The sequence below is a fragment of the Cervus elaphus genome, chromosome 1, assembly GCF_910594005.1.
Source record: "Cervus elaphus chromosome 1, mCerEla1.1, whole genome shotgun sequence".
NCBI lineage: Eukaryota > Metazoa > Chordata > Mammalia > Artiodactyla > Cervidae > Cervus > Cervus elaphus.
The window spans coordinates 55,933,992-55,952,701 of record NC_057815.1 but is presented as its reverse complement, the minus strand read 5'-3'; the positions used below and the strand labels follow the sequence as shown (position 1 = coordinate 55,952,701).

The 18,710-nt window shown below is 36.7% G+C and overlaps 1 protein-coding gene across 3 annotated transcripts in view; it reads right to left on the bottom strand.

Moving 5' to 3' along the window:
* The window catches only part of SBF2 (SET binding factor 2), a 494,424-nt gene that overhangs the window by 55,290 nt on the left and 420,424 nt on the right, over window positions 1-18,710 (bottom strand). For all 3 annotated transcript variants that reach the window (XM_043903289.1, XM_043903298.1, XM_043903284.1), the window contains 5 exons: window positions 18,237-18,364; window positions 16,513-16,688; window positions 13,407-13,552; window positions 10,998-11,196; window positions 499-695 (listed from right to left, as the gene is read on the bottom strand). In XM_043903289.1, the coding sequence (XP_043759224.1) occupies window positions 499-695; window positions 10,998-11,196; window positions 13,407-13,552; window positions 16,513-16,688; window positions 18,237-18,364 (846 nt within the window). The remainder of the gene's footprint in view (window positions 1-498; window positions 696-10,997; window positions 11,197-13,406; window positions 13,553-16,512; window positions 16,689-18,236; window positions 18,365-18,710) is intronic.

Sequence of the window (18,710 nt, the reverse complement as noted above, 5' to 3'; positions counted from 1 at the left end):
ATTTTGGTCAGTAGGTTGCTGACTTTTATGTGTGTGTGTGTGTGTGTGTGTGTGTGTGTGTGCGCATGTGACATGTAGGAATGAGATAGGATGTCATATATCACATAGGACAGAATACCTATTTACTTCTGAAGCTATTAAATATAGCTGAATGCTTCCCCCCAAAAAAGAAAACAATTATTATTATCTGTTTCCATTTGTGGATACTCTGGTTTGCTGAAATGAAAACAGCCTAGAACCAAAGACTTTACTATGTTAATTTCTATTAAAATTCAAATATAGACAAACATATTAAGCAAGATGTCAAACTCAAGGCAGAACCCCACACTGTCAACCCCTGCTCTTAAACAGTACAGACTGTACACAGCACACTGGAAAAGTCCACGTGTGAGAGGCTTGATGGAAAGGGTACAACTAGCATTCCTGGAGTTTACTTCCTTAATTTTTAGAATACCCAGAAGTGGAAGGATCAGAATAGTGCTGTAGAGAGTTGCTTACCTGCCTGAGGGGAGTTCTGAGACTTGAAAAGGCCAACCACTCCCTTCCCATGGAATCCTCCAGATCGGAGGAGCAGGGTACTGCTTCTTGAGTTTCTCCAACATACAACAGGCAGGCGGTTATGTCGATAGCAGCGGGCTACTCTTGGTAAACTATTGTCCTGTACAGCTTGAGGTACAACTAAAAGGCCAGGATAGCTTCAGGGAGATGGAAAGGAGAAACAGAATGATTTGGGTGGGTAAGGCAGGGTGGGGGGAGGAGAAGAAAAAAGAAATGGGGAGAGAAAGAATACAAGAATATGAATTTCATAAGTTCACAGTAATTTTCTAAGACTCAGAAACATTGGTGGAGAGATAAGACATATATTTCAAACATGAAACAATTCAGTTCTTTAGGGGTTGAGAAGAAAAGGCCTAGACAGTGAAAACAACTAATTCATCTACTAATCTTTTTCTTTTTTAAAATAAGCCTTCTTCAGTGATACTGCAAGCTTTTGCTGAGTAACGTTAAGTGTAAAAATTAAAAATGTCATACAGAATTATTAAAAAGGCCTCCATTAAACAAGATTTCCCTTGCCTTATATACAACTTGAATAAAGATTGCAAGATTAATGTATTAATGTCAACTTTATGAGAATGACAAATCAAACTGTCAACTCCTTGGATTACTGAAAAGACAACAGAGGATAAAGTACACTAACATTTAGAATGCCAGAGATGGTGAAAGGATTAAAAATCAAAACCAAATGACTTTTGGTATGAAAACAATATGTTCAAATGTCAAGTGAGTGTAAATATTTTATTAACACTACATGTTGATAATTTAAAACAAAGATTAGCTCATAAAGTTACAGGATATGATGCTGGGAAAATTAAAAACAGACAAGATAGATAAAAACTTATTTATCTTGTTTTTACAGATAAGTACAAGAAGACAGGCAGCCTTCAAAGCAGTTCTTTAGTTTATTTGGAAATATTAAAGAGATTCCTTGTTAATAACCTCCTAACCTCTAATCTCATGTCTTTTGTGTGTGTGTGATTTTTTTTTTTTAGAATTGTGGTAAACTGTATCTAACATGAAACTTAACATGTTAACCATTTTCAGTCCACAAATCACTGACATTGTCACAATACTGTGCAATCAATCACTTCCAGACTTTTAATCCCTTATCTTGTTATAAGTCAGTGCTGAGAGCAGGGAGAGAAAACCCAGTATATGGTTATATAACCTTTAGAGATTAGTGAATGCCAATTTTACTTCTCTCATTTACCCAGAGATTCCCTGGAAGCCTAGTACTTTCGTGCTTCAGGTTTACAGGCTGTCTTTTTCTAATACCACAAACTGATAAAGTGTCATAGCTGTAGGCATAATCATTCATGAAGACTTGAAAAGCAGTTCCATTATTAGGGTCCTACGTTTCTTTTCTTTTTTAAATTACAGTACAGTTGATTTACAATTTTGTGTTAGTTTCAAATGTACAGCAAAGGCTTTCTCCTTCTAACTCCACTTTAGTATCTGTTTATTACCCCTTCTGGTTCTAGATACGATAGTGATTTTGTGTATTAGATAAGAGAGTAATGCTTAACAGCTTTTGGTACTGTTTCAGTAACTGGGAAAGAACCAACACACTCCTCTACCCCATTCCCCCGTCCCTTCCTTCCTTGGCATTAGCACCACAGACCATGCTCTGCTACACACAGGATCTAAGACTTTCCTGGTCCCAGGCATGGGCCTGAGTGACGGCTGGTGCTAGGGTAAAAAGCGTAGAGCCTGAAGGCCAGCAGAGGCTACTCTCAGGACCAGGGTCATTTAGCATGAAAGATATATCCATTTATCCTGCCACCCACCCTATTCTACTACCACTACTTAGAGCCACCAGCCATGGGTACCGGAGGAAGCCTTGAGGTAGACTGGGCTGCTGTGGAAACTTTTAGGGCTTCTCTCACAGCTCAGTTGGTAAAAGAATCACCTGCAATGCAGGAGAGCCTGGTTCGATTCCTGGGTCAGGAAGATCTGCTGGAGAAGGGCTAGGCTACCCACCCTGGTATTCTTGGGTTTCTCTTGTGGCTCAGCTGGTAAAGAATCTGCCTGCAATGTGGGAGACCTGGGTTTGATCCCTGGGTTGGGAAGATCCTCTGGAGAAGGGAAAAGCTAACCACTCCAGTATTCTGGCCTGGAGAATTCCATGGACTGTAGTCAATGGGGTCGCAAAGAGTCAGACACAGCTGAGTGACCTTCACTCACTCTGGAAGGTGGAAACTTCTAATCAAAGAATAACACATATACAAATGGCCTGAAACATACATGAATGAACACAAAAAGAAATTCATATCATTAGCACCTAGGTCAAGAAAAGGACCATTACCAGCATCCAAAAAACCCCTTGTGTCACCTCCCAAACAGTGTTTCTCCCTTTTCCTCCTCCAAAGATTATCACCAAACATCCTTGACTGCTAACAACATGGATGAGTTTTGCCTGTTTTTTTAATTTTACAAAAAAGGAACAAATAGAATTTATTTTTTTGTGTCTGGCTTCTTTTTCTCAACAGTATGTTTATGAGACCCATCCATGCTATTGCATGCAACTGTAGTCTGTTCATTTTCGTTGTTGTAGAGCTGGGGTCCCCAACCTCTGGGCCATAGATCAGTACCTCCTCTCAGATCAGAGGTGGCATGAGATTAGAAACAGAGCACATAATAAATGTAATGTGCTTGGACCATTCTAAACCCCCACACCGACCTCCCCCTGCAGGTCCATGAAACTGGTCCCTGTTGCCAAAAAGGTAGGGGACTGTTGCTGTATATTATCTCACTATGTGACTATGTTATTTATCTAATCCTTTTATTGTTGATTTTGAGTAGTTTCTAGTTTTTGACTATATAAGAAACAAGTTGCCATGAACAGTCTTGTAGTTTTTCTAGTTTTTGACTATATAAGAAACATGTTGCCATGAACATTTTTGTAGTTGTTTTTTGGGAATATATATGCTTTCTCAGATGGAGTAGACTTTCCAAGAAATACATAACAGATTGTGTACATGTTCAGTACCTGTCTAGGAGTGTAGTAGATGCTGCCAGGGAACTTTCTAAAGTTGTTTAACCAATTTACAGTTACACTAGCCATAAAGAGTTCTACTTGCTCAACATTTTTTTACTAGCATTGTGTACTGTTGGTCTTTTAAATTTTAGCCATTTTTGCAGGTATGACGTTGTCTCAACGGGACTTTAATTTGTATTTATATGAAGACTAATAAGATAAGCACTGTTGGAAGATGGAGGGAACTAAAAGTGCCTACCAAATTGAGAAGGCATCTTGAGAGTAAAGCATGAGGCAGGCAGCTACATAAGTAAATATTACATATATATATATTATAAAATAATAAAATGGATCAGTTCATTAGAGGGTAACTTACTCACAGGGTGGGATCTATCAGTGGATAATGATCAGGAAACATTCGCTACTATACTCTGAGCCATTGAGGGGCCACAGGACAGTTTTATAGTCAACCTAGGGTATGGTGGTAGGTGCTTGGAAACAGGATGTGCATTCCCAAGTTAAGAATAATAGGTCACTAGTCTCAAGGGCCCTGGGAATACTTCAGGGAAGGTTTTCATCATTATTTGGGAACTAACAGAGCATACAGACTACCTGGTCCTAATTAGCATTAAACAATATCTATTGACTACAAAGCTCTTGACGACAGAGAAGTGATTCACTGGATAGTACAGTGTTGGGCAGGGTCAGCGAAAAGACAGGAGAAACTATTAGGGCCCGATGGCATCAGTTATGCCAAGAGTGACATAAGCATCTTTTTAGATATTTATTGCCCACTAGGATGTCTTCACAAAAGAGGACATCCTCTGCCTTTGGTTATTGCCTTTTTATTCCCCTAATGATGTCTTCTGATATATAAAACTTCTTAATTTATCAATCTTTTACTTTATGGATAGTGTTTTTCCTGTCTTAAGAAATATCTTCTAGAAGCTTTATTTAAAATTTTAACCTTTTTCATGTAGATCATGTAGCTCTACAGATCAGTGGGAATTGATTTTTGCCTGTGCAGTGTAAGGTAGAGGTCAAAATTAATTTTTTCCTTGTATAGATATCCAGCATCATATATTGAAAAAATCTTTTATCTACTGTTTTTAAATGTTATCTTTATCTTAAGCCAAGCATTCTCGTATGTTGAGATTCTTCTATGTTCCCTATTTTGCTCCAGTGGTCTATTTGTCTATTCCTGTGAACATTCCATACTGCCTTAATTACTGTAGCTTTATATAAAGTCTTGATATCCTGTAATATTATTCTATAAGACGATCCTGCTACTTCTGGCCTTTTGCATTTTAATGTAATTCTTAGAATCATCTTTTCAATTTCTACAAACATTTTGCTGGGATTCTGATTGGGATTGTATTGACTCTATAGGTCAATGTCTGGAGAAATCACAGCTTTAGAGTACTGAATATTCTAGTCCAAAAACATTAAATATCTATTTATTTGCAATCCTTAATACTGTTTTGACTGTACCATGTAGAGATTTTATACATCTTCTATTAGAGTTAGTCCCAAGTGTTTAATAATGTTTTTTAGTGCTACTTTAAAAGTATCAAAATAACATTATTTAAAATTTCATCTTTTAATTATTTGTTTTTGGTGTATATATATATGACTGATTTTTTATAATAACCTTGAAAATTTGCTTCTTAATATAACAAGTTTATCAGTTGAGTCCCTCAGATTTTCTATCTGTATAATCAGATCATCTGTGAAAAGCAGTTTTATTTCTTTCCTTTCAATCTTTCTTTTATTATTTAGTTTTCTAATCTTTTTGTACTTCCTAAGACCTCTAGTACAACACTGACTAGAAGTGGTGATAGTGGGCATTTTGGTCCTGATCTCAGAGTACAAGTTTTCAATATTTTACCATTAAGTAATTTTTGCTGCAGGATATATTTTTTAGACACTTAGGAAATTAAGAAGCTCTCCCTGTATTTCCAATCTGCTTAAGGTTTTTTGTAAAAACTCATAAGTATATATTATACTTTATAAAATGCTTTTCTGTATACAATGAACTTACAATAGTTTGTAATTCTTTTAATGTGGTGAACTGTGATTAATTTTCAATTGTTAAGCAAATTTAGTATTCTTGTAATAAACTACACTTGGTCATAATGAATTCTGAACGAAATGAACCTTTTGTCATTATGAGCCATCTTTTTTTACTGCTAGTAAAATTTTACTTTAAAATATATTTTAATATTTATATATTGACAATAGCTTTATTTTAAAAAGGTGGTTCTGCCTTCTCCAGAATAGATCACATCCTGGGCCATAAATCTAGTCTTGGAAAATTCAAAAAAATTGAAATCATTCCAGTCATCTTTTCTGACCACAGTGCAGTTAAGATTAGATCTCAATTACAGGAAAAAAATTGTTAAAAATTCAAACATATGGAGGCTAAATAACACACTTCTGAATAACCAACAAATCATAGAAGAAATCCAAAAAGAAATCAAAATATGCATAGAAATGAATGAAAATGAAAACACAACAACCCAAAACCTATGGGACACTGTAAAAGCAGTGCTAAGGGGAAGGTTCATAGCATTACAGGCTTACCTCAAGAAACAAGAAAAAAGTCAAATAAATAACCTAACCCTACACCTAAAGCAACTTGAAAAGGAAGAAATTATGAACCCCAGGGTTGGTAGAAGGAAAGAAATCTTAAAAATTAGGGCAGAAATAAATGCAAAAGAAACTAAAGAGACCATAGCAAAAATCAACAAAGCTAAAAGCTGGTTTTTTGAAAAAATAAACAAAATTGACAAACCATTAGCAAGACTCATTAAGAAACAGAGAAGAAGCAAATTAACAAAATTAGAAATGAAAATGGAGAGATCACAACAGATAACACTGAAATACAAAAGATCATGAGAGACTACTACCAGCAGCTCTATGCCAATAAAATGGACAACTTGGAAGAAATGGACAAATTCTTAGAAAAGTATAACTTTCCAAAACTGAACCAGGAAGAAATAGAAGATCTTAACAGACCCATCACAAGCAAGGAAATCGAAACTGTAATCAGAAATCTTCCAGCAAACAAAAGCCCAGGACCAGATGGCTTCACAGCTGAATTCTACCAAAAATTTAGAGAAGAGCTAACACCTATCTTACTCGAACTCTTCCAGAAAATTGCAGAGGAAGGTAAACTTCCAAACTCATTCTATGAGGCCACCATCACCCTAATTCCAAAACCAGACAAAGATGCCACAAAAAAAGAAAACTACAGGCCAATATCACTGATGAACATAGATGCAAAAATCCTTAACAAAATTCTAGCAAACAGAATCCAACAACATATTAAAAAAATCATACACCATGACCAAGTGGGCTTTATCCCAGGAATGCAAGGATTCTTTAATGTCCACAAATCAATCAATGTAATATACCACATTAACAAATTGAAAGATAAAACCCATATGATTATCTCAATAGATGCAGAGAAAGCCTTTGACAAAATTCAACACCCATTTATGATTAAAACTCTCCAGAAAGCAGGAATAGAAGGAACATACCTCAACATAATAAAAGCTATATATGACAAACCCACAGCAAGCATCACCCTCAATGGTGAAAAATTGAAAGCATTTCCTCTGAAATCAGGAACAAGACAAGGGTGCCCACTCTCACCACTACTATTCAACACAGTGTTGGAAGTTTTGGCCACAGCAATCAGAGCAGAAAAAGAAGTAAAAGGAATCCAGATAGGAAAAGAAGAAGTGAAACTCTCCCTGTTTGCAGATGACATGATCCTCTACACAGAAAACCCTAAAGACTCTTCCAGAAAATTACTAGAGCTAATCAACAAATAGAGTAAAGTTGCAGGATATAAAATTAACACACAGAAATCCCTTGCATTCCTATACACTAACAATGAGAAAACAGAATGAGAAATTAAGGAAACAATACCATTTACCATTGCAACAAAAAGAATAAAATACTTAGGAGTATATCTACCTAAAGAAACAAAAGACCTATACATAGAAAACTATAAAACACACTGATGAAAGAAATCAGAGAGGACACAAACAGATGGAGAAACATACCATGTTCATGGATTGGAAGAATAAATATTGTCAAAATGGCTACTCTACCCAAAGCAATCTATAGATTCAATGCAATCCCTATCAAGCTACCAACGGTATTTTTCACAGAACTAGAACAAATAATTTCACAATTTGTATGGAAATACAAAAAACCTCGAATAGCCAAAGTAATCTTGAGAAAGAAGAATGGAACTGGAGGAATCAACCTGCCTGACTTCAGACTCTACTACAAAGCCACAGTCATCAAGACAGTATGGTACTGGCACAAAGACAGAAATATAGATCAACGGAACAGAATAGAAAGCCCAGAGATAAATCCACGAACCTATGGACAACCTTATCTTTGACAAAGGAGGCAAGGATATACAATGGAAAAAAGACAACCTCTTTAACAAGTGGTGCTGGAAAAACTGGTCAACCACTTGTAAAAGAATGAAACTAGAACACTTTCTAACACCATACACAAAAATAAACTCAAAATGGATTAAAGATCTAAATGTAAGACCAGAAACTAGAAAACCCCTAGAGGAGAACATAGGCAAAACACTCTCCGACATAAATCACGGCAGGATCCTCTATGACCCACCTCCCAGAATAGTGGAAATAAAAGCAAAAATAAACAAATGGGACCTAATGAAACTTAAAAGCTTTTGCACAACGATGGAAACTATAAGCAAGGTGAAAAGACAGCCCTCAGATTGGGAGAAAATAATAGCAAATGAAGCAACAGACGAAGGATTAATCTCAAAAATATACAAGCAACTCCTGCAGCTCAATTTCAGAAAAATAAATGACCCTATCAAAAAATGGGCCAAAGAACTAAACAGACATTTCTCCAAAGAAGACATACAGATGGCTAACAAACACATGAAAAGATGCTCAACATCACTCATTATTAGAGAAATGCAAATCAAAACCACAATGAGGTACCATTACACGCCAGTCAGGATGGCTGCTATCCAAAAGTCTACAAGCAATAAATGCTGGAGAGGGTGTGGAGAAAAGGGAACCCTCTTACACTGTTGGTGGGAATGCAAACTAGTACAGCCACTATGGAGAACAGTGTGGAGATTTCTTAAAAAACTGGAAATAGAACTGCCATATGACCCAGCAATCCCACTTCTGGGCATACACACCGAGGAAACCAGATCTGAAAGAGACACGTGCACCTCAATGCTCATCGCAGCACTGTTCATAATAGCCAGGACATGGAAGCAACCTAGATGCCCATCAGCAGACAAATGGATAAGGAAGCTGTGGTACATCTACATCATGGAATATTACTTAGCCGTTAAAAAGAATTCATTTGAATCAGTTCTAATGAGATGGATGAAACTGGAGCCCATTATACAGAGTGAAGTAAGCCAGAAAGATAAAGAACATTACAGCATACTAACACATATATATGGAACTTAGAAAGATGGTAATAATAACCCTATATGCAGAACAGAAAAAGAGACACAGATGTACAGAACAGACTTTTGGACTCTGTGGGAGAAGGCGACGGTGGGATGTTCTGAGAGAACAGCATGAATATTATCTATAGTGAAACAGATCACCAGCCCAGGTTGGATGCATGAGACAAGTGCTCGGGCCTGGTGCACTGGGAAGACCCAGAGGAATCGGGTGGAGAGGGAGGTGGGAGGGGGGGATCGGGATGGGGAATACATGTAACTCCATGGCTGATTCATGTCAATGTATGACAAAACCCACTGCAATGTTGTGAAGTAATTAGCCTCCAACTAATAAAAATAAATGAAAAAAAAAATTAAAAAAAAATAAATTAAAAAAAATACAGTAAAAAAATAAAAATAAAAAGGTGGTTCTGCATGATGTATTCTTTCTGTTCACTTTCAACCTTTTTGTAATCTTGTATATTAGATATGGCCCTTAAAAGCAGCATAAAGCTTAAAAAATTCTGATTATCTTTTTTTTTTAATTGGAACATTTATCAATATTATAAGTAACATAATTACTGATATATCTGAATTTAAATTTGCCATCTTATTATTTGCTTTCTATTTGTCCCATCTGCTGCATGATTCCTTTTCTCTCTTTCTTGACTTCTTTTGGATTATTTTTTATTATTCCATTTCCTTCTAATAGTTTAAGGGTTTATGTTATTTAATATATCACCATAATTTCCTTATAATAATCATTAGAATAAATGGCCTATTAAGATTTTATTTTGTTTCTGACAGAGTGAAATGATAAATAACATCTGTTTTCTCACTGTCAGATAAGATTTTGATAACAAGCTTCTCAAACAGCAGGACATCACACCTTATGCCTTTGCTTACACTGAACTACAAAGAAAATTTAGTTAGAAGGACAGAGTATCAGGAAAATTACTGCATACTCAACAAAGTCACAGCCTTTCAGCACTTAATGTGAAATTTTTATTTATCCCAAATGTCAAACTATATTCCCAATTTGTTTCTCAAGTTTCACACCTGTATTTGTACATTTAAACTGTCATTTAAAGTGAGATATCTACAATTCTTCAAGAACAGTAGGGCTGAAACTAATAGTAACATTAAGACAACTTTCTAAAATATGTACAGGACTTAAAAGCTACAAAGTACTTTCACAGTGTTATTGTATTTAATCAAACCAGAAGTTTATACATGCTAAGAAAAGAACTTACCTGAAAATGATCAAACTTGTGGAGGGTAAAAATGTAGTTTTAAAAGATACAAAGCAGGAAATAAGGCTTAACAGATACATATAAAACAGCAGGAGACATAATAGGAAAAAGAACATGTGTTCATTTATATTCTTTAAGTAATATCTCTTGAAAAAATTCTAATTAGATAGCATAAGGAAACCTGACCTACACTTGGATTAGCAAATTACGGCCTGTGGGCCCAAACCAGCCTTGCCCATTTCTTTATGTGCTGGCTATGGCTGCTTCAGTGGCAGAGCTGAGTAGCGGCAATAAGAGAACACATGCTGTGTAAAGTTGAAAATGTGTACTATCTGGCCCTTTAAGGAAAAAGTTCGCAGTCCCTTGAACTACAGCATATCTTCATCTCTCCTCTGCCTGGGCAAATTCTATTCCTACTTCAAGCTATCCTAGGCATGCTAGAAGAGGGGCAAAAGGGAAGAGAAAGACAAATATGGGAAATTCATAAAGTGGACAAAAACTTTTACCGTCTACTTTCTGATCTAACATAGGCACATTCAGTGATACAGCTATACTTCTGAGAATGTCAGTGAGACACTTGGACATGCTGCACAAAAAATGTCCCTTAAACACACATACCCCTGGACACCCTGCTCCTATTTTCCAGCATCTGTCTTTCTCTCTTGGCTATGGATGCAAATAGCCCATTCAAGACTCAAATGGAATAAAGGAAGGTCTCTTTTGGAGAGACTAACAGACTTACCTCCGGCAGAGTGAATACATCCTGTTAGAGGCAGTGATTCGAAAGTACTCTGGTTTAGAGCGAGAAGAGCTGCCACTTATGGTTCCCAAACCTAAACGCTGATAGTCTCTGAAACAAGCTTTTTCTACTAGCTGTTCCATTGTAGATTTCTCCGAGGCTTTCAGAGTGGTACTCGTGGGGAGTTCACTATCATCTGAAACTTGATGGCAGAAACAGGTTTTGAAGAAATGAGATAGCTCAAAGTAGAGGATTAAAAACTTCCTTCTAAAGAGCATCTTTAACCAAGAGAGGTTTATATGAGGGCTAGAGGTGCTATGTATGCCAAAAATTGAATCACGGAACTTCTATGAGGCATTATTATACTCAAACATAAACTGTAACAGTCAGGAAATAAAATATTAGGAGCTCAACTAACTCAAAACGTCAGGGAAAGTAACTTAAAATTTCTAAAAACAATATAATTTTGAATATATTACCCATATTTTTCTTTGTTAGTCAGGCTTGATTTTTAATGTCCACCTGGAGTGATTTCTATTTAGGACTCTGTAAACACTCATACTTTGTGAGAGACTAACCTATTAGTAAAACTCACCTCTAACATAATCATTACACAAACTCATCAGGTTTCAGTTAACTTTAAAGAGCATAAACTTTCATTAGAAATTTTTAATTAAGCAGAAGTTCACTACTGGGAAAGGATCTTTCTTAGATATGAAGAAGTTATATTTGATGGAAGTTACATTTTGTCAGAGGATGTGGTGTACATGGGAAACTCCCTCAATTTTGCAATCACAGGTTACAGAAGCCTTTAAAATTTTAGATGTTGGAAGAGTTTACCCAATAACCAAGTATTTTAGGGAGGATTAAAAACAACAACATTCCTAATTGGTACTGCATGTTCTAACTAAAAAAAAAAAAAAAAATTCCATGTTAAAAACTGTCCTAATTCACTTTCCTACTTATTTTTACAATGAGAAAATTCAAATTAACCTTTCAAAGTTTTTAGAAATGTACTCAAAGTTCTCATGTCAAAGGGAACGATATAGCTCTCTTCAATTAAAAGGAAGAAAAAAACCCAGCTTATTCCTATAAATATAAGCCTTTGTGCTTTAGTTTGTGAACTTCACAATGCAAATGTATCATTAAGTATCACTTTTATTTGTTTTGGCCTCTTATCTTCAGAAGAGCAAAGAGTATTACATAATTTGGTCTTTTGGTGGAATAATTATCATAGAACAAGTTTTTGTTCTGTGAAATCATAAAAACTTTAACTTAGAAGAGTCAATAGTGATGGGTAGCAGTAATTTTTGTATGGCTTTCCATGTGACTGTGAGAAGCCCGGGTTCCAATAAATGGTCTTTTCACTGCCCCTGGAGGCAAGCCTGCACATACATATACCAAAATGGAGACCTTTGGCCAATGATCTCTCTAAAGATGACATTTCTTTCTTTAAAATGTTTTCTGTTGTTATTAGTGGCAGTAAAAGTAGCAGTTGTATAATCACTGGTGATCCAGTCGAAGAGTCTGTAAGGAAAAGGATGCAATGGCATCCTCTCTCTTAGATCAGATTCTCTCTAGTGTTAATCCCATAAGCATACTTGACATTGGGTTAAGGAATAGAAAAATGTTGCTACTGGTTTTCAGACTGAGTTATCTCAGCTTCCCAGGTTCTGCTCTTTTAAATATTTAGCAAGCATTTTTTCTTAACATCTAAGAACGCCTTCATCTTAGATTCCCCATATAGATTAGGAGTACCCACAATGTTCTCACCAAAACCCCAAATATGCAACTTTGAATAATTTATGTCCTTATTTTCTTATTCTTATTCCATAACAATAAAGTACAGGGGACTACTTTATACCTAAATTTCCTATGCAGTGGGATTTCTTTCTTTCTCCCTTTAATGAGACCCACATAACAGTGGCCAATTAGCTCTATGGATTTAGTAGAGGAGGAGTGTGTGTGTGCTATGTTGCTTCAGTCATGTCTGACTCTTTGCGACCCCAAGGACTGTAGCCCACCAGGCCCCTCTGTCCATGGGGATTCTCCAGGCAAGAATACTGGAGTGGGTTGCCAGGCCCCTTCTCCAGGGGATTTTCCCAACTCAGGGAATGAACCCGCATCTTTTACGTCTCCTGCATTGGCAGGTAGGTTCTTCACCGTTAGCGCTACCTGGGAAGTCCAGAGGAGGAATACAACTTAACAGAATGTTATCTGCACAATGGAATACTGGAAAACAAAAAAAAAATTTTTTCTAGTTCTGAGAAGCTGGTAAGTACCTCCCATCTTATGAGGTCTAGGTTTTTGAGAGTCAGGTTTAAGTGCAACTATGTCTTTATCTCTTGTTCTTACTCATATAAGAAGAAAGAACAAAGTTCATTCATGAAGGAAAAATGAGTTCTCACATACCAGATATGTCATCTTCTTCATTCCATCCAGGACGGTTCACTCTCTCTTCCACAATTGTCCCTGTCCTCCTCTTCAATAAATACTGCCGCCCAATTGTCATTTTGCCTGCCCTTTTAGCACCTTTCACAATTGTTTTTGAGAAAGTGCTACAAGTTATAAAACCAAAGAGAATGTTAATTTAATATGAAAATGTCACTTACATTTTTTGATACCCATGTTGTTCAACTTGTTTTTTCTCTACCCCCACACCCAGTAGTATTGTCCAGACCTTCATTAAGCCTCTCCTTCTTCAGGTCACTTTTTATATGGCAGAAGGCTAATTTACTATAAAACATTGTTATCATCAGGGCACTGTGTTAGGCAAAAAGTGCAAGAACCTAGAGTGGGACACAGACTATTTATCATCCCCAATCTAAACTCCTCAGTTTGGCTTTTTGTCAAGCATGCCCCCAACCCACTCTGCTTATCCATGCCACTGCCTCCACCAGTTCCCAGAGACCACGCTTGCGGAAGTCCTGCCTGCCTCCTCCTCTACTGATTCAGAATCTCTACCAACTCATAGGCTTTCTTTAAGATCATCACAAATGTAGCTGGCAGCACCTCCACTTATTTCTTAAATGCTTTAAACGTGTAAGTATAGTGTCCTACCTTCTGACACTAGAAACCTTCTGAGATATGGAAAAGAGTAATTAACATAATTCCCTTTTCTGAGAGGAGAAAAGATAAGAATCAGAAATTTGAGTATCCTTTTGAGCTTTAATTACAGAGAAACTAGGATTGAAGATATTTGGATCTAAAAGTACTTTATTTATTTAAGTAGTTTACTTTTTATTGCCGATAGAAATTCTGGGTGTAGATATTTATAATCCAAAGAATTAAACAAAGGTCCCATTTCCTGAATAATCATATTGAGGTGAAGGTTTCAAGTAAGATTGTTTTTTATTATGTTTGTCCACATACAACAACAGAACTTTTCCTGTGTTTTCTTGCTGTTCAATGAAAAGTGATAAGGATTCTTTTGCTGTCAAATAGTTTTATCAGACCTCATCTTTAGTGTAATGTAAAATATGAGGGTTTACATTTCTGAAATGTAAATATGAGGGTTATGGACCTCAAATTAAAATGCTGTTTTACATAATTGTTAGAATTCACAGAATATAGATATTTCCTAAATTAAGCCTATTGTGAATCACTTCAAATGTAACTTAAACTCAAACTTAAACTTGAATGTTTTCCCAGCTAGAGCTGTATCTTTTGTTTTATATATGCAAGATAATACTAAGAGATTTTAAGGTTGAAAATTGATTTGTCTCTGTTGTAGCTTGATAGAATAAGCTTGATTTTACAGATATATAACCACCCTCACCCCAACAGTTTCTAAACATAAAACACCATACAAAACTTTGTTTCTTCCATAGAGAACTAAAATAATGAATATCATAGGCTCCTCTGTGATCCCACAGTGCTAAGATGCAATGCCTGGCTCACCATTTAAATGTTTAAAATGCCCTTCATGCTTCTTCAGCATCTCACACCTGCATATGCGTGGTCTCCTTTGCTTACCAGGTAACAATGGTACGAGTGGCTAGCCACGCAGCTTAGAAATGACATACTGCCTGCAACCTCAAATGGCCTATAGTCTCCACCCGGCCCCACTTTCAGACAAAAGGAAGACCTTTTCTCCAAAGTCCGCAGAGTAATCCTAATATGTAATTTGTACTAGCAGATGCCCAAATTCCAGGTGATTAATGGTGAATGGACTGCAATATTAACCCTTATATTTTACCACTAATTGAAGAAGCTTTTAAAGCAATTGTTATTTTTTAATCATTCAAATGTAAATGTTTCAACATAAATTTCTAAACATTTTCATCAGAAAGTAAGGGTTCCTACTAAAGAAATGTGACAAAAGTAAATGCAATGACTGATCCTGGGTTGGATCCTCTACCAGATAAAAAAAAAAAAAGAAAGTAGCTGCAAAGGATCATAAGCAAAATTTAAATATGAAGTCTGGGTCAGGTAAAAGTTTTATATCAATTAAATTTCCTGGTTGGATTACTGTACTGTGGTTATATAAAATAAATAATGTCTTTGTTTTTAGAAATATATATTGACATATTAAAGAATAAAAGAGCATTATGTATGTAACTCAAATGTTTAAAAAAATATATATGAGAGATGAAATGATAAAGAGAATGGAAAAAAGCATAAGCAATTGGTGAATCTAGGTAAAGGATATACAGGATTCCTTTGTACTATGTTGTAACCTTTGTATAAATTTGACATTAAATAAAAAGTCCATCAGCAGATGAATGGATAAGAAAGCTGTATGAGATGGATGAAACTGGAGCCCATTATACAGAGTGAAGACAGAAAGATAAACACCAATACAGTATACTAACGCATATTTATGGAATTTAGAAAGATGGTAATGATAACCCTATATGCAAGACAGAAAAAGAGACAGAGATGTATAGAACAGACTTTTGGACTCTATGGGAGAAGGCGAGGGTGGGATGATCTGAGAGAATAGCATCGAAACATGTATATTATCAAGTGTGAAACAGATCTCCAGTCCAGGTTTGATGCATGAGACAGGGTGCTCAGGGCTGGTGCACTGGGATGACCCAGAGGGATGGGATGGGGAGGGAGGTGGGAGGGGGGTTCAGGGTGGGGAACATGTGTACACCCATGGCTGATTCATGTCAATGTATAGCAAAACCACTAAAATATTGTAAAGTAATTAGCCTCCAGTTAAAATAAATTTTAAAAAAAGCTACAGAAAGAAAAAAAAAACACATTCTCATCTCTCAATCAGAACAAAACTCTTTACTTGACCTGGATATTGATGGAAACTGAAGGGATTACTCAAAGGTAGTTAGAAAGTGAACAACAGAGGAAAAAGGGAAAACAGAACTTCACATTCTAAAATTGCATCATAAGCAACGAACATGATTATCCCGTATGTCAGAGCTGGTTTCCATAACTCCTGAGCTTGGTTCAGCGGGTGTGACAGAATGGCAAATACACACTGACTCAGAAGATGGATCACTCTCCCTGACAGTCAACTTTGGGAGAGATGAAATGAAGAAACCTGTCTCCTCACCGAAAGGAAGTGTTCTTTTCCTTCTGCTTGGGTAAAATGATTTGCGGGGTAGTTTGCCCAGCAGCAAAAGCAAAGGTGGTAAAAATGGACTGAGGATAACGAAACTTCATCAGCTGTTTCTTAAAGATCTCTACAACTTCTGGACTCACTTCTTCATCAAATGCTACTTTAATCAACTAGAGACAAAAGAAATTAAACGTATCAGAAACATTAAGGATTTCCAGATAGCTTCCCCCCACCAATTACTGAAATTACAAAAAAATAACAATACTAAATGACAAGAGGTTAGAGGTTGAAGGGACTTTGGATATCATGCAACACAATTTAAAATTTTTAAAAATAAAAGAGGGCTCAATAAATTGAGGGCTCAGAAAGGTTTACTTGTTATAGATGGTTGGTTGATAAGGAAAATAATATATCTTAAAGTTGGGTTTCTTTAAGACTATCTTTTCTCAATTTTTTTTCCTTTTTGGCTGTGCAGTGTGGCTTGTGGGATATTAGCTCCTTGACCAGGGATTGAACCTGGGCTCTCAGCAATGAAAGTGTGGAATCCTAACCACTGGACCGCCAGGGAATTCAGGACTGTCTTTTTTATGACGCATCATAAAAATTAACTAATAGTGGCTGGAGTAGGAATCGTGTCCTTCTTGTTTACCAACCACTGGTGGTCCTAGATAGGGGATTTTGCCTAAGGAAGTGTCTTCCTATCTGGAGATACTATAAATCTAGGAAGAAAAAATTAAGTTTGACTAGAGTCCTAATCTGTAGACCCATGTGTTTGATAAAGCCTTTAGACAGCAGCTCTTGGCATCTGTTTCTGGAGGAAATGCCTGTGACTCTTCTATGGAAGGGGCAGAGCTCTGAGACCACAGCATTCTAGTTTAGAGTCCTTTGGCAGTTGAAATAATGAAGAAATCCCTAAGAGATTAGTACTCTAATGTGGCTAGAGCAGGTCTGGACCTACAGACCAGAAGGCTTACATTTCACACAACCAGCATAGGGAAGTATTAGGGAGAGCTTCTTGACTGGAAGGAACAAGGCAAAGAATTGGAACTCCTGGAAATCTGAGAAGTCAGAAACAAGGCACAAGAGTGGGAAGAGCAAAATGTGCTCTTGAGAATTATTTTTTTAAAAAAAAGCAAAACTAAGAAAAGATCACTCTTCTGAGTGCTTGGTTAGCATCAGTAAGTCCTACAAGTTCTGAAATGTTCAGAGCTCCCTGGAAAAACCTTTGCGTCATCAAGGTTTACTTATAATCAACAGTACTTTAGCCCTAGCTGTAATTCTCAGAGCTCTGCCTCTTCCATAGAAGAGCCACAAGTACTTCCTCCAGAAACAGATGCCAAGAGATGCTATCTAAAGGCTCTATCAGACACAAATTGAAGTATTAGATGGCAGAGAATAAGAGTCAACAGTGTGAGTCTGAATTTCTGAGATCACTCAACATCAACAGTTACTCATCAACATTGTTACTCTGAGCTGACTGAAGGGCTCAGGAAACAAAGGGTTAAATAAATCCAATGCTGTTTACGAGCTGACTCAGTCGAAGATTACCCTCACAGAACCTCTGATCCTCCTCCTCCTCTAACTCCTGACCATATATGATCAAAAGAAAGTGGCTATCATTTGTAGATGACATCATTTGTAGAAATGATAAATGTCTACAAATGACATCATTTGTAGAAAAATTTTAATAGCACAATGGTGGCTCCCTTTCTTAATACCTGGAAAGACGCCGATGTGATCTGCAGTCCTTCTTGCATGTTCTGTTGTAGTTGATTCTGCATTGTGATCTTCTTCTCCTTGGTGATAGAGGCAATGGGGAAACTTCGTACAACTGTCTGCTCACCAACTATAGGAAAACAGGGCACAGACTAAGCAACAGCACTTTACAGTGCATTTCTCGAGTCTCTGCTGCTCATTTTACCAGCCTCTGCTGGAGAAGGTGTCTGGAGAGGACAATGTTCAGGAAAGAAGCAATACAAAGTGCCATGATTCTAAAACTGCATTCATTAATTGTGTTGCATGGCAATTCATTTCTGACATACATTTCTTTCCTGGAGGGCAGGAATGGTCCCAAACTGCCAACCTTCATTCTAGTTCCCCAGCCTATTGTGTGTCACACAAGATCATCTGGTTTAAGGCATCTTACAGGAAGGGTAGGTATCAAACAGAAGAAAAGAAGGATCTTCAAATAT